Source organism: Anoplolepis gracilipes, chromosome 3, assembly GCF_047496725.1.
Source record: "Anoplolepis gracilipes chromosome 3, ASM4749672v1, whole genome shotgun sequence".
NCBI lineage: Eukaryota > Metazoa > Arthropoda > Insecta > Hymenoptera > Formicidae > Anoplolepis > Anoplolepis gracilipes.
Window position 1 is genome coordinate 814,029 of NC_132972.1, and position 22,318 is coordinate 836,346.

Consider the following 22,318-nt stretch of genomic DNA (forward strand, 5'->3'; position numbering starts at 1 on the left):
ATGACGACTATTCGTCGAATTAAATAGAATCGATTCGTCGTCGTTATAGCTGATACACAATCGCGTCGGAAAAAAAAATCACCGGGCCGTCGCGGGTCGCGGGTCGCGGATGAGTGCCGTCCGCCGTCGTGCCTTGCATACGTGGCAGAGGCCGCTCACCAATCAGAGGAGCCGCCGGTCGATAGGCGTGGCTTGCGGCGCCTAGTACACTTGGCTCTACGTCCGGCTCCGGCCGCCATATCGCTACGAGAAATCGAGTCGTTCGCATGTAATTCTCGTTTCGTCGTGCTCGCTCGCTCGCTCATTCGTCTCGCCGATTAACCGTGCGTCCGCAGCGAGAAAGTCGTAGCACACGTTCATCCCGTCGACGATTGTGCCCATCCACGGAAATATCCATCGCGTAACATCGTATTCTGGAATCTAATACAGGAATAAACAGCCTCGGTAAGTGGTCGTCGCGACGAATACGGCGTGCCGGTCGCCGAACACCGTTAAACGTGCCGATGTGACGATTCCGCCGGTACCTCGGGATTACGTCGCCGATCAATTTCCGATGATGATGATGATGATGGTGTGTCGATGACCCGCGCGCTCTGTCATCCATATGTCATCGTCCTGCTCGGAAATTTCGCACGATCCGTCCCCATCGTCTCCGTTTTATCCCGCTCGTTCACTTGTATACGTATACACGATGTTCCATCATGCTATTGAGACGTGTCTCAAGGACAGATTCACTAGCGTGCGATTCGCGACTGATTTTTTCCTTATTCTTTACTTAGCATAAAATGTTTACTATTTGCGCTCGTTTTTTGTTTTTTCTCAAAGTGTGTATATTCTCTTCACTCACACCCAATTGTTAGTTGTTTCTTTCGTCTTTTGTTATTTATAATAGTTGAGCAAAGGGCACTTTTTCTTACTAATATCAGTAATGTATTATCTTGATTTGTACAAAAAATCTTTAAACACTTTCAGTAGATCTAAAGGACGATTACGTAAATATGTTTAAATTGAGTAATACTAATAAGTAAAAAGTTAAGAAAATTGTGAAAGAGAGAAAATTTTGTTATAGCGAATACATATAACATAAGTAATGATTTATTATCTAATTTACTTTTTATGAAATGTTTCATAAGATGTGATAAATGTCTTGTAGATAAGAACAGTCAAAAATGGATATCCAGACAGGACTTGTGTATGTTGGTGTTGTTATCATCTCAGCTGGAATTATCGCCTTTATATCAATGTATGGTATAAGAGAAAAATCTTATGAAGAAGCAATTGCCGAACAGAGAAAGCTTCCTGATGATCTATTGTCAAGTATGTTAATTAATTTGTATGCTCTTCCCTGTAAAATCAAATTTCAATTTGAAACTATTTACTGCATCTAAAATAATTTAGTACAGAAAAAAGATAAAAATGGAAAGAGATTTATATAAATAGAAATAAATAAAACAATATAAAGTATATAAATTATTATATGCTATAACAAAAAATTTGTATTGTTTTATGTAAAAAAAAAAAAAAAAAAAAAAACTTATCGGATTTTTAGGTAAAAAGGATAGAAATAAAGAAAAAAAACATAAGAATAAGGCAGGAAAGAAAGCGAAAGAGAAGAAAGAGGAAAAAGATGATAAGGATGATAAGGATGAGAGACCAGAACATGTACAATTTGAAGAGACTCCCCAAATACTGCCTCCTGAACCACCGGTACAAGTAAGCTTGCAATTTATTAATTTATTATTTTACTCATTAAAGAGACTGTAATCAATCCATAAGAATTAAACAATCTAAATGGTATGGATTGTCTCTATTTTAATATCATGCTAAGAAAGATTGTTATAGTGCAATTTTATTTTAATTATTAGAAAAAAATGTACATATATGTAAATATGTCTTTTTACTTAATATTTATATATTGTCCCTACTACACTTATATAGGTGTACTATAATTATAACTATTTGCTTAAATGTAAGAGATGTGTATAAAGCTAAAATATTCAAGATTTGAATGCTATGTTTCATGCATGAAATACAATAACCTAGATGACATATAATATGATATATCGTTACCATTGAAAAGGAATTTATGAGCAGAGCTGTGAGGAGGGAAAAGGGTTACATATCTTTATCCTATTGTCATGTAATCTATGAAACATCTCCACATAAAATTGTTACAATTTCACATTTAATTTTAACATTTTACATTTACATTATATTTCCAAATTTTATATAACAATTTTTTACATGGGCCATAAATGCATATAACAGATAAAATAATTATTTAAAAAAGAACCAAATTTTTATATTATAGTATCATATTTATGCATGTTGTACATAAGAATATTTAACACATGTAACGTACATAAGAAATAAAATATATGTCAATATATATTATTGTGTACAATATGCATGAAATTGATACAATAATAAGCAAATTTGTATAAGTTTTTGTACACTATGCATGAATATGAGACAATAGCATGAAAATTTATTTTTATACATTATATACGTTATATAATAATGGGCATTACATTAAATAACTTACAGCAAAGAAATTCTCATAATATGGTATAAATTTCTCCACATTTAAAGTTGTTTCATATTAAGTGACACGACACGGCAAATATTCTTTTATAATAAACAGATTCATTCACATTTAATTCTGCATTGACACATAAAGACAAATAATATTCATACTTACAGAATAATATTTTGTTATGTTATGTCATTGTTGTGTAATATGAATCAATATCATTAATAAATTTTTTTCGAGTATGCTGTTTAATATATATATTTGAGAAAATTTCTAAATTATATACATTTTATTTAATTGTTCCATTTTTTTTATTTTTATTTTTTTAAAGAAAATTACAATTTAATAAAGTCAATGAAATAACCACATTCATAATATTATCATATTTTGTAGCATATGTCACTTTTTTATTACTACTTTCAATTGTTAATTTTCATTAAATAATTTACAATAATTTTTGTTTTGTAAAATAGATATCTTTTTTTAATGACATTGTTGTTTTATCTTTTATAAATGTTCTTTTTTAAATAAAAATTAAAGTTTGCTTTTCTTAATTATTTAACAAATTTATATAAATGATGTATTGGTAAGTTATCTGAATATATATACTTTATTTATAAATAAGAGGTTATTATATTTGAGGTTATTTTCTAATCATATATGAATTAAATATTGGATTTTATAAGTAGAAATATTATGTGGAAAAAATTTAACTTGCAGGTACAATTATTCAATATGTTTAATATTAATAATATGATTTTGATTTGATCTTTAGACTGTTTTTTTTTTTTTTATTATTTCTTACATGTGTTTATTGATAAATAACTCTGAAAGTTCAAGATTATATTCTAAAAATAACTTTATTATACATGCAACAGCATCCAATGATAATTGCTTCTCTCTCTCTCTCTCTCTCTCTCTCTCTTTTCCTTTATCTTCCTTATCACATAGATTACAAGACTCAGACATGACAAATCTCTCTTTATTAATTGTAAGTGAGAAAATTGAATACTTTTGCCATAGAAATAGTTAACTTTAATTATTTACAAATATTTTTTAATATTTAAACTCTTTATATTACAATTGCACTTACAATGTTTACATTATAATTGTAAACTATACTTTAATTCTTTATAAAGAAAATTTTGAAAAATCATAAAAAGAAGTGATATGAACTGAAATCATAAATTTCAGGTTTATGTGTTCAACAAGAGGACAAAATAAATATAAGGTGAAAATAAGGTTTAATCAAACACTAGCAGTAATTTATTATCAATTTATTATTATATTAATTTTTAATATACATTTATCAACATTTTGAAACAACTTAAAGTAATTATTTAAATTACGTCTGTATTATAGTATATAAAACATATAATATCCTGATATATAATATGATTAATTGAATTAAATGTATATGTATGCCCATTATTACATAATACTATAACATGGAATTTTTTGAATATGCTGCTTGATACTTCTTAACACATTGCTGCTTTGATCAAAATAATATAGTACATTGTACATCTGCATTAAACTCTTAGGAGAGTAATAAGAGCAATAAGAAGAAAGGAAAACTTGAAAAGATAAAACCAATCCTCATAAATAAAGACGAGCCATTGGTTATTGTGACTGAATTGAATCCCTCGCAACCTCCCTTGGCAGAGGCTAATCATTTTGACCTCATTCATCCAAAGGATGACCTTGAACTCGTACGGAGTCAGAGTGTGAGTGATGACCATTTGCACACTTCTTGCATGCATATTTTATTATACCTTGCATTGTGCTTTTTTTATAACTTAAGGGACATAAATATAATATCGGGTTGCTAAGAGAAAAGCAAAGCTAACTATTTTGTAAAGCATTGATTAAAATTGTTTATAAGATGGTTATCATATTTCCCACACTGTGTGTATATGTTTGTATGTATGTATGTGTTTATTTATTTCATTAATTCCTTTGTTCTTATTTAAAAAATTACTTATGTATGGGAAATATATGTATATTTAATGAAATTTTTTTTAATGTTTACTAACAGGAAGTATATTGAGTTATGAAACCTTAAAAATTATGGTGGAGATGTTAATAAATCTTTTTAGATGATAATGTTCTTTATATTGTTATAGAATTTGCTAACTGGATTAATATTGTTTTTTCTCAAATTTTGTTTATTTAATTATTTTGCAAGAATAATATATGTATAATAGCAAGAATAATATATAATATAATAACAATCTATATCTATTACAACATAGAGAGAGAATCTTCAGCAGATTATTCAAACAGAGACAGTAGAGAAAGCTAATAAATCACCAAAGGATACACCAACCAAATTGAAAAAAAATAATAAGGACATTGTAAAGAAAAAAGATGAAAACACTAATGAGAAGCAAGATTCTAATACTCATACTAATGTGTTTTCTAATAAAGAAGCTATGAAAGAAGTAAAGGAACAGCAGAAAGAGACACCAGTTAAGGAAGTGAAAGAAGTTATTAAAGAAGTTGCAGTCCAGCAATTATCAAACAAGGAGCCTAAAAAGACGAAAAGAAAGAATGACATCTTATCTCAGATTGGTAAGTCATATTGTTTGTAAAAAGATATTATTTGTTTTATTTTTATATATTTTCATTCCTTATGATTATTTTTCTTATATATTGTTTTATATTGTTTGAAATTTCTGTTATTTTTAATTCATGCTTATCTCTACAGTAACACGTGCTTAAATCAATAAATCCATTTCAATAGTAAATGACAAAAGTATAGTACCTTGAAGATGATCTCTGTATGTGTGTTTCTTATAGAGAGCAAATCAATATCTGACCTGATGCTACATTCTATAGTCTACTATTTAATTGATTGGAAATACGACTTTACTTTTTCTTTTATGTACCATAAAACTTGCCAGCTCTTTCTTTTTCACAGTTTATATTATTTAATAGTAATTCATACATACATACATAATATTCATACATTCTGTATTTGATATTTTTAATAAAAATATAACATATATTTATATTTAATAAATATAACAATTAATAGTACGTTTTATATGAAGAAAGTTGATTATGAAATCGCGATTACTTCAGATAAAGCCGTTCTCGCATAAATTTCCTAAATAATTTTACACTAAAAAAATAAAAAAATAAAAAATAAATTAAAATCCAATAAAGCTCGTGTAAAGTATGCGAAGAATCTGCTCAAAGCAAAGCCAAGTAAATTCCTTTTGAAGTGCTTTGGAATGTGGTTGAGGTAGGATCACTTCCCCCCTCCATTCACACAGGTCAATGTCCGTGCGCTTAGTACCGGCGGTGGTGCAGTACGAACAGTAACATAAATCTTTGATATATTTCGAAAACAAAATAATTTGTAACAATTGAAAAATTTCTACAATTTCTGTAAATCCAAATATATATGAAAGTTATATATATATATTTTTTTTTTGGTAGAAAAAATTACACATACGCGCAAAACATTTTTCTAAAAAAAACCCTAATATTTTAGAATTTTTTGAAGGTAACATTTAATGACTTATATACACATATATCTATAAATTTTTATCCTCAATGTAGAATAGTATGTACAGTTTTTACAGAAAAGTATAAATTTGCAATTAAAAAAATCAATATTATTAATTTTGATAATTTTGTTCTTTTTAGATGGAGATGCTGTCAATGTTGAATTATTGATGATGTGTATTCAGAAGGCTGAACTTAGTCGATCTGAAATACAAATACTCACCAATCAACTCTTGAATAAGCAACAGGACAATCCGTTAGAGCATTCCGAATGGACAGAAGGTCGTGCTGATCCTGTTATCAAACTTAAAAAGCAATTAGCGGAGAAGGAAAAAGCGTTAGCTGACGAACATGAAGCGAGCGTGGCTTTCCAAAATAAATTGAAGGAATTGCGAGCTGAGCTTAATTCGGAGAGATCTAGGCTTTTATCGAACATTAAACAGCTGGAAGAATCGTTGAATAACAAAATTACAGAGACTCAAACCTTGCACACCAGAATGCAACATATTTTTGAAAGCCATGCCGCGGAGAAGCAAGGTTTCTCCAGACAGATTGAACAGCTGCAGACCAAAGTGAGCGAAGATTCCGCTATTATTCATAAGTTACAAGAGGATCAAGGACAGACTCAGGGTCATTTGCAGCAAGAGTTGATGGCACAGCGTAAGCAAATGGAAGTGCAGTTTGCTCAGATGCGTGAGAACGAAAACGCATTAAAGACTCAGCTAGCTCAGAAACACGTGGAGGTGCAGGAATTGCAAAACGAGCTGCAAGCGACTTGCGAGAGCAGTACTGCAGAGATAGAGATGTTACGTCAACAATTAGGTATAATGCAAGGTCAATTGATGCACTCGGAAGGACAATTGCAACATTTTAAGGAAACAAGCGATCGGCTACAGGACGTTGCCAGGCAACTAGAGGTAAGAACCGTTATCCATAGTTATGATTCAACAAACACTTATAAACTTGGTTATTTTCTATTGCATTGGGTTTTTTTTTCATAACATAGGAATCTCATCGTACAAACGCAGACTTGGATCATAGATTGAAAAGCGCACATCGGCATGAGCAAGAATTGCAGAAACAAGCAAATTCACTACAAGCCGAGTTGAATCTAGTAAAAAGTGAAGCCAATGAAGCTCCTACTTTAAAAGTGGAACTTGGCAAGGCTCAAGCTGAATTGATAAAATTAAAGTCCGAGTTGTCAGTTTCAGTGAATGAGGCCAAATCGGAAGCGGCTGAAATAACAGTTTTGAAAACTGCGTTGAATAACAAGGAAGATGAACTGAAAAAATCTCAGGACAAACTCAACGCTGTACTGAACGATCTACAACAATCTAACGCGCAAGTCACGCGTATGGAATCCAAATTAAATTCTATGCAGAAGGAAATGGAAGTGACAAAAATCGAATTTGAGCAAATGGAACGTAATTTTAAGGAGGCGAATAATAATGCATACACGTATCAAAACGAGGTTCAAAGAATACAAGAGACATTGGCAAGTGTACAAGCGGAATTGAATAATGCTCATGCTGAGATTAAAGAAGCCAATGGAACCACGAGCGAATTAAAAGCTTTACAAACTGAAATCAATAGACTACAGAACAACGAGAAAAAGGCGACAGACGCGCAGTTTCGAATTATGACACTACAGGAAGAAAATGATAGACTGCATATTGAGGTATTATTTTCATATCTATTTTTCAGTTTTTAAATTTTTTTTAATGTACATTTTTATAAATGTATACCAGTATTTCAGATTATAAAACGTTATATATATATATAACGTTTTATAATCTGAAAACTGGTATACATTTATAAAAATATATATATATGTGTGTATATATATATAACGTTTTATAATCTGAAAACTGGTATACATTTATAAAAATATATATATATATGTGTGTGTGTGTGTATATATATATAACGTTTTATAATCTGAAAACTGGTATACATTTATAAAAATATATATATATATATATATATATATATATATATATATATGTGTGTGTGAAGTTTTATTACCTGAAATAGCAATCTATTTTTTAAAATAATATATATATATATATATATATATATATATATATCTTTTGTATATATACAGCTTGCAGATATGACAGAGAAACAGAAGGAGCTTCAACAACAGCATGAGCAAGAAAAAATCCTTAAAAATATATTAGCTGTTACTACTGAACCTCCACATATTAATTCGTATGTATATACATTTTTTATTTAATGTATATACTTTCTTGACACTTATATACATATGTATATGTTCTATTAATGCAGAATATATATTAACAATTTTCAAAATTCCTACAAAATTGTTTCTTGCACAATTATTATATTTTATCCAAGTTAACTGATCTATGAAACATTTTTCAAAATATTTAGAGAAGAGAAAGCTTTACTGGAGTCATTAAAAACTGAGTTAACGCACAAGAAGGAAGAGCTCAATAAAGTGAATGAACGGATACATTTATTAGAAAATGATGCAAACAAACATCAACGTTCTATTAGCCAACTAGAAGAAGCTTTGGAGGTTCAAAAATCCAAAAATAATGTAAGTTCTTTGTTTACTGAATTTATAATATTTTTTATATTTTTATTTGAGGGACTTTATGTTATATATTTATTTTAAATATTTTCTATATGTATACTTTTAGTTTGAATTTGTAATTGTAATTTCCACATAATATGCGCGTACACACACACATTCTATGTATATGCTTTCATTACTTTCTCAATTTCTGTTATAATAACATTAAAAACTTATTTATTTATTTATTGTCTTTTTCTTAATTTTTTATTACAGGAATTACGCACAAAGAACTGGAAAGTGATGGAAGCTCTTTCTGCTGCTGAATCGCGTGCCAAATCTAATGATGAAAAGAAAATTGAAGTAAGTTTTTTTTTTTTTTTTTTTTTTTTTTGTTATATCAATTATTTTAATTAATATTATATTTAAATGTCATAAATTTAATTACTACAATAGCTTATATCATGGTTAGGGAGTTTAATTATATTTTAATAATTTTTTCCTAATCATTCCAACTGAATAGTAAATATTAACTAATGTAAATATTTTCTTATTTACTGATAATAGAATAAAATCAAATTTATTTTTATTTTTAATAAAACAATAAACAATATTTCTTAGGTAATAAATCTTTCTCTTGTAACAATATTACCTGTGTTTCTCTTCACTTAATCAGGAAACGACACAAAAAGTTAAAGAGGAGCAAGAAGAAGCAACTAAGGCCCTTCTACAGAGGATATTTCCAGAAATTAAAGTATCGGAGAAAACGCACGAGCAATGGCTTAAAGTTTTCGAAGATAAAGTAGGCGCTATTCTGAATGAATTAAAACAGAGAAATACAGATCAAGCAAAACCAGATTTGGAAAAGCAAAATAAAAACCTACAAAGCATGGTTTTACATTATAAACAGATTATTGAAGAAACGGTGGGTTCTTCTTTACTTAAAAAAATATTACTTAAAACAATGATACAATATATATATGTATGTATGTATGTATGTATGTATGTATGTATGTATGTATGTATGTATGTATGTATGTATGTATGTATGTATGTATGTATGTATGTATGTATGTATGTATGTATGTATGTATGTATATGTATATGTATATGTATATGTATATGTATATGTATATGTATATGTATATGTATATGTATATGTATATGTATATGTATATGTATATGTATATGTATATGTATATGTATATGTATATGTATATGTATATGTATATGTATATGTATATGTATATGTATATGTATATGTATATGTATATGTATATGTATATGTATATGTATATGTATATGTATATGTATATGTATACGTATATGTATACGTATATGTATACGTATATGTATACGTATATGTATACGTATACGTATACGTATACGTATATGTATATGTATACGTATATGTATATGTATATGTATATGTATATGTATACGTATATGTATATGTATTATATGTATATGTATATGTATTATATGTATATGTATTATATGTATATGTATATGTATTATATGTATATGTATATGTATAAAACTAGTGTTTATTTTAAATTTTACTTTTTTTGTAGGAAGGTATGCTTAATAAACTACAGAGTCATATAGAATCCGAGGAAACAAGATGGCAGTCGCAACTTCAGCAGAAGGAAAATGAAGTGGCAAATCTTAGAGTAGAACTTAACAATTTGCAAGCCAAAATAATTTCAAGCGAAAAGGTAAAGGTTACAGAGATTTTTATTTTAAAGGCAGAGATTTCTTAACTGATGTAGCAATATATTTCTTCTACTATTCCATTATTTTTATAGATCAAGCAGAGGGTGAAAGAATTGGAAGATCATGTGGAACAGAATCGCACTGAGATATTACTTAAAACCGCGCAAAAACCTATTGGAGAATTAGATGGTCATGAACTGGCCACTTTAGAGCAATTACAAGAGGTAAAAGATAAATTCATTACTGATGCTTTATTACATGTTCTGTTAATCGTATAATAATTTTATTTATTAGAATACACATGTGTATAATACAAAACACTGATAATATTTGAATAGAAATCAGAAATGTAATTTTTGTAATACTATTTCAGGATGTATTTATCATTATTGTTTCAGGAGAAGGCCCGATTATCACAGGAGCTGGAAGTAGAGTGCAGTAAAAGGGCGACATTAGATGCCGAAGTTACGAAATTACGTTCCCTTGTTGAAACTAGTGAAGCAAGTTTAGTATACGAGAAAAGTCTTGTCACGCAGCTTCAACAGGAAATGTCACAACTTAAGGTATTTTCGTTTTTAGTATTATATAATTTTCTTCTAATTATGTATAACAATAAATAATTCAAATGATATGAGAAAAAAATAAGTGTTGATAAATTATATAAAAAATAAAATTTTTGATTATTTGCAGAACGAAATTTGCGGTGGCTGTAGCAGTTCGGAGCAGTCTATGCTGAACGGTCCACCCACATCAGATTCTCTTCAATCCGAGGTTGGTATTTATTAGTAAGAGTTTATTTGACTCCTATTTATAGGGTGCCTTCTCTATCAGAAATATTATACAGCTTTTATAACAACATTTATAATAACAAATTTTGTTTTCTATAACAAAAGCGTAACGTATTGCACTATGCTGCAAAACGCCGACATGATACATTACTAATCACAACAAATCTAATGCCGATAATTACTAATAAACAGCCGCCTGATTGTAATTGTTCTGCAGTATGGAAGTTGTTATTGCAAAATTGATAAAATTCTTATAACATTATGCATGATAAATTATGTCTTAATATGTATGTATTTTTACTCTTAATATGACTTGCATTGAAACTGTGAAATATGAATAACATTTTGAAAATTTTTTCAATTTTTTAAAGACAATTTTTCTCATTCTATCTCGTAGATTTTTTATCAATCATATAGAAAAAAATAAGAAGTTCGAACTTATTAAGAATTTATTCTTGTAATTCCTATGTAAAACTTTTATTTTATCAATTTTTTAATAACATCTATATATCATTATGAAAAGAAAAGGAATACCTTTTTCTAAGCTAAATGTGTATATGTACATAAAATATATATAAATGTGTATGAAATAGAGATAAAAGATCTTTGTGATCTGTGAAATCATATGGCTTTTGAAACTTTAAAATCACATATATATTTATATTGAAAAGTGAGGAAATGCCATATCAATAATAATCTAGAATCTAAGAAATATATACTTTTGCAACAGAGTTGTGTGTTACAGACACTCAGTTGCAAATTCGTTTAAAACATATTTTGTGAATATCATATATTCACGCTGGCTAAAAAAAAGTATTGATGTAATTATCACTGGTTATATATTCTAAGCCGCAATTTTTATATTATATATATATCTCAAGCCATCTAATCGACACAGTGATTAATTTGCTTGATATTTCTGAGATATATAATATGAAATATGTTATGTGCAGGAATAAATATTATTATTTATATAATACATATTGGATAAAGACGATTTGTATTAATTTAAAAAATATCCATAGGTATATTTTAATTGTGTATCTCTATTAGCAATTTGATTACTGTGTGCCAATTACAAGATTGTTGATAATTCATATGGAACGGCAATTTTGCAAATTTTCATCGGCATATTGTATTTATTCTTGTTACATTGCGAATAACGATTTGATAAATTGCCGTTTCCTTTAAATAGTCAGATAATATAATATAATAATCTGGAATATACAGCCTCCTCTAGTGTCTGAAGCTCTGATAGCTGCATTAGAAAGTACTCTGCTCAAGAATACAGAGTTTGCAAACTGTTCCATAACCAAGCCTGTCAATTTGGTCAGTCAGTCTGAACAAGAAATTGAGAACAGCCCCTTTACTACAAAATACTCCTCCAAATCTTGTCATATGACAGATCACAACACACAGGCTAATTGGAACCCATTGATTGGCCAGCAACATAAAAAGCACAAGAAAAAGAGGAAGGTAAACTTCTAAGTTTGAGACAGAAAAAAAAGTGTTACTGGCTCGATTATTGTAATAGGTGCACTTCAGTTGACTATTGAAATGTGAAATACATTTATTAGGGCTCAATATTACAAAGAATGTTAAGAAGTTTTGTCGCATGAAGCGTATCCAATGTTATCTTTACATTTCTTGACATTGTGAAAATCTTATGCATTTTATTTCAATATTTACTAAATTTTTTTTGTACTAAATCTTTCAATTTTTTAAAAGAAAAAGAGGAAAAGTATATATATATTTTTGTATTAAGTTATCTGTATTTTATATTACCTCAAAATTGGTTTATATATTCTTGCATGATGCTATCTTTTATATACACATTTAAATCAGAAGAGATATGAAGAATGAAGAACTTAACTATAAGCAATAATAAATGGAAGTATTGACATGTAAGAAACGTTGAAAACTATTTATTTTGTGGTGATCGCTTTGTAAAATATATATATAAATTGTATTATATATTTCATATATATGTATTCTTACTTTTGATACATATTCTTTGTGATAATATTGAGTCCTTTGTATTATTCTCATTTCTTTGCTACTATAAAAGTAATATTATTTCGGTAGCTTATATCTTCAAGCAATATTTTTTTATGTAGATTGATTTTGTATAGTCCAACATATTATTTTATTATTGTGGTTATTAGCAAGGAAGAACGAAACATGTATATTCAAGTAGCATGTGATTTAAAAAGTAATTGTAAAACGATGTAGATCAAAATTTGGTTTTATAAACTTTATTGCATAACTCAAAATTCTTTTTTTTTTTTTTTTTTTTTTTTTTTTAAACGACGTATTATGAAATAATATATACACTAGTACATTAATGTCGTTTGTACAAAATGTGCTAGATTTAAATTTATGACTTTGTTCTAAAATATCATTTTTTGGTTATTCTTAGAAATAGATAGTATTTATCTTTTGCAGTCCACTAGATACACAATTACACAATTGATTTAATAATGATATAAATTCGCCAAGATGCAATCGATTAAATAATGATATAAATTCGCTAAGATGTACATAAAAATTACAAAATCTATAGATATTATACATTTATAGCATTTTTGACATTTTATATATCTTTTTTAAAACTTGTACATTAATATACAAAATGTATTACATATATATATATTATATATATATATATATATATATATATATATATATATATATATATATATATATAATATATGTATACTTATATATATACAATGTTAGACAATGTTGAAACACGGACTTAGGAGCGTATGAGATAATCTCCGATGAAAAAATATGATTTTTAATTAAGATATACATATTATAATAATGACTTTGTAAATAAGTCAAATGTAAAATTATTTTTGATCGTATATGGGGGCTATTCTTTTTTTAAATCTGATAGTATAAAACAAATTGGAGTTTGTGATTTTAATAGTAGTCTTTGTCCCAGTGTTTGTTCAGTATAAAAAATTTAATATTTACACATATATAATATTATTGATACTTAATCACAGATCACCGTACAATTGTTACGACTCATAAGAAAAAATTGTCTTGCTGTTCAAATACTTGCTCTGTGATCAATAACGATTTAACTGTTTTGATTGTTTCGACAGTCCACTAAGAAAACCATGGCAAAACGGCGCAGATTCGCAGGTATGCAAATCTAAAGATGAGATACTGAGATGTTTTCTCCTAGCCTTTCGAAAAATTTTAATAGTAGATTACCGCTAGAACAATTCATGTCAGGTATTATAATTTATTTTACGAATTAGTTTCTCATCTCACATATATTCAGTTGTATCATTAAACTTTTACATTCGTATTCATAAATGCATATATTTTCAATTTTTGTATTTACATATTTTGTCTTTTTTTTTTACCTTATAAAATATAGCGAGAGAAATATTTCTAATAGTGTAGTTTTTAAGGTAAATTAATATTCTACAAAATATCATAATTTTTTAAATTCTATTAATTTCTCTCATACAAATAGAATTCTATTCGATTGTATTATAATGATTTAATAAATCACAAAATATTCTGAAAATTGTATATCGAACATTGAACACATAAAAAATATATTTTCTTATTGAACAATAAAGAAAGTTACTAGAGAGTATTATAATAAAGTTAATAAAAAGCAAAATCTTATATGATTGTAATCTATATTATAAAATCTTTTAATATATCACACAATAAAAATATAGGCCATATTAATAGTATTAGAGTCGATGTTTATTATTTGGAACATATTTTGTGTAAACTTTTCTTGATGTTTTGATATTTGTGCAAGAAATGATGTCTTTGATGAGTTATAAAACAAAGTTTTTTATTTAATTGCTTTCTATATGTTTTTAGAATTTTTTTAAATTTATATTTATGACGCGAGCACAATATACTTTCGCGTAAAATGTATACATATATTTGAAACTCTAAAATATTATTAATTATATTTAATATTAGTTGCTTGTAATCCTTTTCTACTATGATTTCACTTTTATTTATATGTTCTCCATAAAAACATGTTTTACAGTGACTATTGTTGGCTTTATATTTTATTTTGTGACTATATAATATTATTATATGAATGTGCATCTTGCGTATCTTGGCACACGGCTAGAAAAATAATTTCTATTCCCATCTTTAATTCTTGCCGATTATGACTTACGAAACTGTCTGAAAATCCATATATAATTCATGATAGATAATAATTTCTAGGTAAATAGATACTTTTAATTTATATATATATATATATATATATATATATATATATATATATAAATAATATAAATATGTATTATAAGATAGTTAAATTACAATAAAAAGCTATATTGGTCAATAAATCGAGAAATATGTTTAAAAAAAAACAAAGACAAATGTAATATATTCATAAATGTGTCTGGTTGTACGTAATTTTTATCAGCACAAACACTGGGGTAAAGGGTACATTGCGCAAAAAGCAGAAAAGAATAGCGTATTCATTAAACTAGTTAATCATTATAACAATAATTATTTCTCATAGCGATATTTAACATACTTTTATTTTACATATCGTTCTTTATTTCTCTCTCTCTCTCTCTCTCTCTCTCTCTCTCTCTCTCTCTCTCTCTCTCTTTTTCGAATTTTATGTAAGCTTGAAGTACTAATATAATGAGATAATAGTTAAGATTACAATAAATGTTTAGCTTCTTGCAGTTATGTTTTATATATTTTTTTCAATTAAAATAATTCTTGTCGTTTAGTATTAATATATCACATGACAAATAAAAAACGATAAAGCAGAATTTTTGTAAAAAATTACATGCTTTTTTGTGTGTGTGTGTGTGTGTGTGTGTTGTGTGCGTATATATATATTATTTTTATTACCATTGTTAGTAGTTTTCTATAAAAATTCTGCTTTTTATCGCTTCTTATTTTCATGTGTCGATGTAAAACCTTGAACATAATCGAATGTAAATAACATATAGACTAACAATAAGCAATTTAATAATGTTATTTTTGCTTTTTTATTATTTATTTACTTATTTAGTATGTGTGTTTATATGTGTGTACGCTAGTGAACATTGTATGTGCATTTTTATAAATTGCTTTCTAGTTTAAAATAATGGGAATTTTCTGTATCATTTAATGTTTTATTATAGATGTTGCATGTATGTTTTTGCCAAATTGCTTCCTTGCAAAATTCCTTTAAAATAATGGGTTTTTTTACCTATGTATGCCTGGTATATTTATATATAAATTGATTTTAGCATAATTTAGAAGCAAGTACTTTTAGTTTTATATTAGATTGATTTAGATATGAAGATGACGCAAGAAATCTTTTTATTAATAAGAAATACTTAATGAATTAATGTGTTTCTTATTAATAAACATTATTATCTTAATCTTTCACAAATCTTTATTTGTTCTTCCTTTGATTTTTTTCATTAATAGATATTTAAATTTCCATTAATTGATATGGAACATTTTATTATTATATATTGATTTATTATCTACATAATATTTGATAATTTTGTACGATGGAAGAACAAGTATAGAATATTGTTTGTTTTATTACACTAGAATGCATTATCAATTATACAGTTATTAGAATACAGTTTATTCATTCTATTAATGTATTCTTTCAGGGTGGTTCAGGAAAAAAATAACTTCGAAAAATAAGCTGCGCTAGTGCAGTGCAAGTACTGACGATTAAAAAGATGGAATGCAGCACTGCTATATAGGTATAAATAGCATACTTTGCTACTCAGAAGACTAAATATGAAGTGAAAATATTACGGATAATGTTTATTGTAAAAAAAAAAAAAAAAACAAAATATCATATTTTATTATGTGAAGAAAACTATAGATAATTAAACTCGTAGCAATTATAAATGGAAAATCTTGAGATACTGGCGCATGTGATGGTTATATAATTTATAGTTAATAAATAGCTATACAATACACAAATGTAAAGATTATCAAAATTGTGCGTTACAAATTGCCGATATTAATTGTTTATAGATTCTATAAGCTGTAACAACTAATAAATTTTAATTATGTTATGCGAAAGACATAAGAACATAACACTCACAGGATGTTCTTATAATTCGAGAAAAAATTGTATAATTGATTAAATAATATAATTCCATGACTTCAATCTGCTATCATGCTGATATTATGATATTGATTCTGATATTATTTCTGAGTCATGCGCTCTGATTAGTGCTTGACAATTTTTTTTTTTCTTTTTCTTTTATTATTAGACGTATATATGGACCAGAAATAATATATATATATATATATATATATATATATATATATATACAAATATATATAAACATATATGCATAATATCATAAAATATATACAGCATTTTGTTATCGATAGCGAACACAATACACCAGATTTATAAAACAATCTTCATGTTGTTAATTCCATTGTAAACAAATTCAAATTTGTTAATCGATTCACGTGCAATAATCATATAAGGCGAGTTTGCGTGAACGAGGCGATCCTATATATACAAAGGTTAATGGAAATTATAATTGCGCCCAATGACTGTACCGAACTAGGCATACACGAGACGGATTTTCGTATAATTCACCTAAACTTTTTAGTATAATATTTAACATATTTAAATTGACAAACAATTCTATGGACATTTAAGAAAATGAGCCATGCCGTTATTTATGTTAATATTTAATTATATTTTGTTTATTATAATCGGTCAAACTATTCTATATTGTTGCAAACTAGCAATATTAGAATACTCCTTGAAGGACAATTTTTTTTTAAACAATTGCATGAATGTTTAAAAACACTATTAGACATTAATATTGTGTACACTAAAAAGTTCTTTGTTCATCTGTGTAATCGATTGGTCGCGTAAAGTCATAGAATTTACCATACTGATTTTTTGTAAGAGAGGCATGTATGTTTAGTACACCGCGTACTTATTTACCGTTTTGTATCTAGAAGGCATATTCATAGTTAATAAAAGTTTACTGTTTTACTTGTTGCTGTATGCTGTTATGACAAATCTCAAAGATTTTGCTTATCTACTAACACAATAGAATACATACTTTTTAAATAAATTTTTATTAATATTGTCACATTAATATAAATATATATATCATAATTAAAGTATACTATACAATATACATTTTGAATTATCTCTATAAGATATAACAAAACAAGTTTAAGTTAATTTTACATTTAGAAAGGTTGTACTTTCAAATCAAATGAGATCTTCAGCCAGATCATTCTTTTTGCATGTCAAAAATTACACATCGTTAAACTATATACATTATTAACAATGTCATTGGATTGCTCAATTAACAATAAGTATGCAACGCTGTGCTAAGGAGCTCTTAGACAAAGCATCGTGTGTCTAGTTTATGACTATTCCAGACACGAGATGAGCATCATCTACCAAAATTAATCGAAATTGTAAAAATATATATATTGTATATACATACTTATCAACTCTGATACATAAAATAAAGCTCTATTATATTTTTCTTTTAATATACTATATAGAGTGTTTCAGTTTAATTAATATAATCAAATATCTCGAAAATTAAAGAAAATATGGAAAAGTGTCTTACACAAAAATTAAAGAATTTCAGGACGAACATGATAAGCACAGCTTCTGACATACATTTTAACAAAAAATATTAAACCCCTGCTAAAATATTCATATAAAATAATGAGATAAATCAATTGGTATAAGAAAAATATACTCTTATTACTAAATAGGAAAAATTGCAAACTGTACTTAAAAAAAATTTTTTTTAAATTATCTTTTTTTATATTAATTTATCTTATTATTTTATGCAGAAAATTGTTGCAGGCAAAATTTTCAGACTAAAGCACACAAATATCTTATAACAGTTCATTTTTCGACAATTCTATTCTAATAATTTTTTACTAAATATTGCGAAGGTGATTTTTGTAAAAAAAATTATGATGGTTTCGTTTAAAAAAGTAACGATAACTTTGAAATCTCCGAAATGGACCCACCTGAAATAACATTCGTCATAAGACGGTTCTCTCAAAATCCTGTAACTTTTGTCTAAAACACTTTCGAGATATTTGACTATATTAATTAGATATTATATATTAATTTAAATGAATCATTCTGTATGGATAAGAAAAGAAGTTGAACAAATTGCTTGAAAAATATGTGAAAAGTGCAATATATATATTGTTTATATATTCATACTTATTCTATTTAAGAGCAAAAATACATACAAATATTCAAAACATAAAAAATAATATCATACTACCATTTACATCACTCACTGCTGTTTTATACCATACTACCATTTACATCACTCGAAAATATTTCTGTCTTAATCTACATGCAAAACGTATTTCTAATTGTTCCTTCAATAGCGATAGTCGAAAAACTATTTCAATATCACAAGTCCAAGTTTTCTTGTTCAACAATTCACTTCTTTTTTTTAATTCAACATAGTTTGCAGAAATCCGAGAATATAACTACCTAAATCTTCATCCTGATTAGTCCATGAAACATAAACACTCTTTTGATCATCTTCGTCTCCTTCTACTTTCACCAAAACAGATTCGACTGATATAGAGCCGTCTGTTAATTGGACCGTCCATCCTGACAATCTTTCTTTTAGTGGTTGCAACAATTTTAAGGTAGTAGCGTGCGCTGGACCAGGATCTCTCACCTGCACAGTGGATGTAAATCTCACCACATGTTTAGTGATACCTGCAGCCTTCGCAACCTAACAAAATACAAGAGCAATGATCCATTTACTTAACGTATGTAGAATATAACAATTATTATTTTATAAGTAAAACAAAATGTTTATCATTTATAAGATTACCTCATCCGCGTCTACGAGACAGACACCATCTTCTCTCAACATTAAAACACTGTGAAGTAATCTCCGCCTCTTCGGATCTGGCGGTAAGGCCGAATATCTCTTCGCTTCAGCTTTCAACAATGCTAAAGAAGCATCCACGGGAACTTTGGAGGTGGTTGTGATGACGCAAGTCTCGCCATTCGCGGGATTATAGCAGCTGACACCAAATTCCTGTTTAATCTTCTCCTTCAAATATTCCATCTTGGCAAATTCTCCATGTACCAGCATAACATTCTTTGGTTCGCAGTACTGTATCAGTTGCATTATTCCCTTCGCATCGGCGTGAGCAGAGAAGGACATGTACTCTACGGCCATCTTCACTTCCACGATCTGCCGATTCTCAAACTCTATTCTTCGCGTACCGTTCAAGACTTTATGGCCCACAGTACCTTGCACGCAGAAACCTGGCATGATAACCATGTTGGCCTCGTTAGGCGCCCATTTCTTAAATATTTGCAGAGATAGGCCGGCGTGCAACATTCCTGGCGTAGCAAACACCACCATCGCACCTGGATTATCAATATATGCTTTATCAAATGGTTTTATATGTTTAAAGTCAAACATATTTCGTTGTACAAACGTTTTTTTAATTTTCTGATTAGTCCAGGTGATAAACATTTTGTAATAGTTATTAGCTTTCTCTGTCAAGCCGAGTGCAAAGTAAACAGGCACTTTTAAATTCATTCTCTCCCAATATGTTTCCAAAAGTATACATAATTCTTGGGCACGACCGAGAGCGAATACGGGGATTAGAACCTTTCCACCTCTGTCGATGCACTCGTGTACCTAAAACACACACGTTGAAATCGTACAAGAATCAACCCAGCTAAATCATTTTTTCTACATATAAATAATAAGCTAAAACGTACTTTTTTAAGAAAATCTCTTTCCCTGCATCTCTTAGAATCTCTAATCGTAGTTGCATATGTTGATTCTGATATTAATAAATCTGGTCTACATTTATCTATCCATGCGGCACCTAAATGCCGATCCGGCGTCATATTATAATCTCCTGTGTACACAATAGACTGCGATCCCACACGAATCCAAAACATAGCCGCTCCGAGCACATGTCCAGCATAATACGCCTTTATTTCTAATTCCGGATCGACCATGACAGACTGATGAAGGGTGACAGCGACGACTTTCTTCATGCAATCCTTTATCATCTGCGATGTGAAAAAATTGCTTTCGCCTTTACGTTCGACTGCGACTTTTCTCATATCCTCCAGCAAGATTGGCGCAATAGCCTTAGTCGGATGTGTCATGTAAATTGGTCCAGTATAGCCTACCTGCAGAGAGTATACATATAAATATTCATAATAAAAATATCAACTAAAAGAAGCTTGTTTACATTATTTAAAATGTTAAAATTGTATTATTACCATCTCTGTGAAATATGGAAGTGCACCACAATGATCCAAGTGAAAATGAGAGATAATGACACAATCAATGTAATTGGTCGCGGGTCCTTCCGCGACTATGTAAGAAAAATCGGGAAAACGTCTCTCGTCATTGAATCCCATATGCATTCCACAATCTAACATAATGTTTTTACCACCCATTGTGACAAGAATACAACTACGCCCGACATCCTGTCCAGCACCGAGTGGTGTGACTTTTATGTCCGGCATTTCTCTGTAAAAATAAATACAAATGTAATAACAGTATTATTTATATATGAAAAATTTGATTGTCAACCATGTAAAGAGAAAATTAACCTTGTATTATTAAATAAATATATCTGTATCATAAAATATCACACATAATTTGCTAAATATATCTTTTGTATTTTAAAAACAAAAAATAATTTGCTTTTAAAATAAATTAGATATATATTAGAATAAAAAAACACATATTGATATGACTATATTATAAAGATATCAACTAGTTGACTAATCTACAAGAGCAATAATTTTTGCTACTCTGAATTGTAATCATTATTTTTAAATATAAAACGAAAAGATTAGGCTACAGAGTTAACTAAAAATTAGACCAGTGATGCAAATATACATAAATAAAATGATTGTATATATACACACAGATAATATAAAATTAATGAACAGAAATTAATATATATGAAAATATTAATACGTATTAAAATATATCAAAATTATATTTACGTTTTCTCTAGAAATTGTTACATAAAATTTTTTATAAACACTCAAAAAATATCTTCTCTTTCTTGATACATAACAAATCAAACAGTACAACGCATGCTTTAATCACGGAACTTTATGCATAATACATATGCAAAACCGAGAGTGAAATTCGATGAGTAAATTTCTTTTCATATATCCTACTCCAATCCAAGGATCTTATATATATTTTCCAGATTTTTATA

At 28.0% G+C, this 22,318-nt stretch overlaps 2 protein-coding genes across 6 annotated transcripts; one reads left to right on the top strand and one right to left on the bottom strand.

The window, feature by feature from the left end:
* The first annotated feature begins 128 nt into the window (after positions 1–128).
* LOC140664008 (uncharacterized) lies at positions 129–18,089 on the top strand. Of its 5 annotated transcripts, none has more exons than XM_072888677.1 (18): positions 131–444; positions 1,154–1,317; positions 1,550–1,707; positions 4,078–4,260; positions 4,789–5,107; positions 6,191–6,966; positions 7,056–7,727; positions 8,154–8,260; positions 8,444–8,612; positions 8,865–8,951; positions 9,265–9,513; positions 10,163–10,306; positions 10,397–10,528; positions 10,703–10,867; positions 10,995–11,075; positions 12,323–12,568; positions 14,209–14,248; positions 16,723–18,089. In XM_072888677.1, the coding sequence occupies exons 2-18, from the start codon at positions 1,170–1,172 to the stop codon at positions 16,764–16,766; spliced, it is 3,720 nt and encodes a 1,239-aa protein (XP_072744778.1). In that variant the 5' UTR covers positions 131–444; positions 1,154–1,169; the 3' UTR covers positions 16,767–18,089. The 5 variants fall into 5 exon arrangements, with proteins under 5 accessions (XP_072744780.1, XP_072744778.1, XP_072744777.1 ...); XM_072888676.1 differs by having other exon boundaries at positions 133–444; positions 1,550–1,713; XM_072888679.1 differs by lacking the exon at positions 4,078–4,260 and having other exon boundaries at positions 129–444; positions 1,550–1,713.
* Ints11 (integrator complex subunit 11) lies at positions 17,761–22,257 on the bottom strand. The gene is made up of 5 exons (XM_072888682.1): positions 22,098–22,257; positions 21,360–21,612; positions 20,844–21,266; positions 19,936–20,760; positions 17,761–19,833 (listed from the first exon to the last, which is right to left on the bottom strand). Exons 2-5 carry the CDS (start codon positions 21,606–21,608, stop codon positions 19,543–19,545), a joined length of 1,788 nt encoding a protein of 595 aa, XP_072744783.1. The 5' UTR covers positions 21,609–21,612; positions 22,098–22,257; the 3' UTR covers positions 17,761–19,542.
* Between the last annotated feature and the right edge of the window lie 61 nt (positions 22,258–22,318).

Excerpts from the sequence above, each read along its gene's own strand:
- Ints11 (XM_072888682.1), bottom strand. The coding sequence starts at position 21,608 with ATGCCGGACATAAAAGTCACACCACTCGGTGCTGGACAGGATGTCGGG. Across the intron at positions 20,761-20,843 it reads AAAGAGATTTTCTTAAAAAA|GTACACGAGTGCATCGACAG; the intron begins GTACGTTTTAGC and ends TGTGTGTTTTAG. Across the intron at positions 19,834-19,935 it reads GTCTCGTAGACGCGGATGAG|GTTGCGAAGGCTGCAGGTAT; the intron begins GTAATCTTATAA and ends GTATTTTGTTAG.
- LOC140664008 (XM_072888676.1), top strand. The coding sequence starts at position 1,170 with ATGGATATCCAGACAGGACTTGTGTATGTTGGTGTTGTTATCATCTCA. Across the intron at positions 1,714-4,077 it reads CTCCTGAACCACCGGTACAA|GAGAGTAATAAGAGCAATAA; the intron begins GTAAGCTTGCAA and ends TTAAACTCTTAG. Across the intron at positions 8,613-8,864 it reads TTCAAAAATCCAAAAATAAT|GAATTACGCACAAAGAACTG; the intron begins GTAAGTTCTTTG and ends TTTTTATTACAG.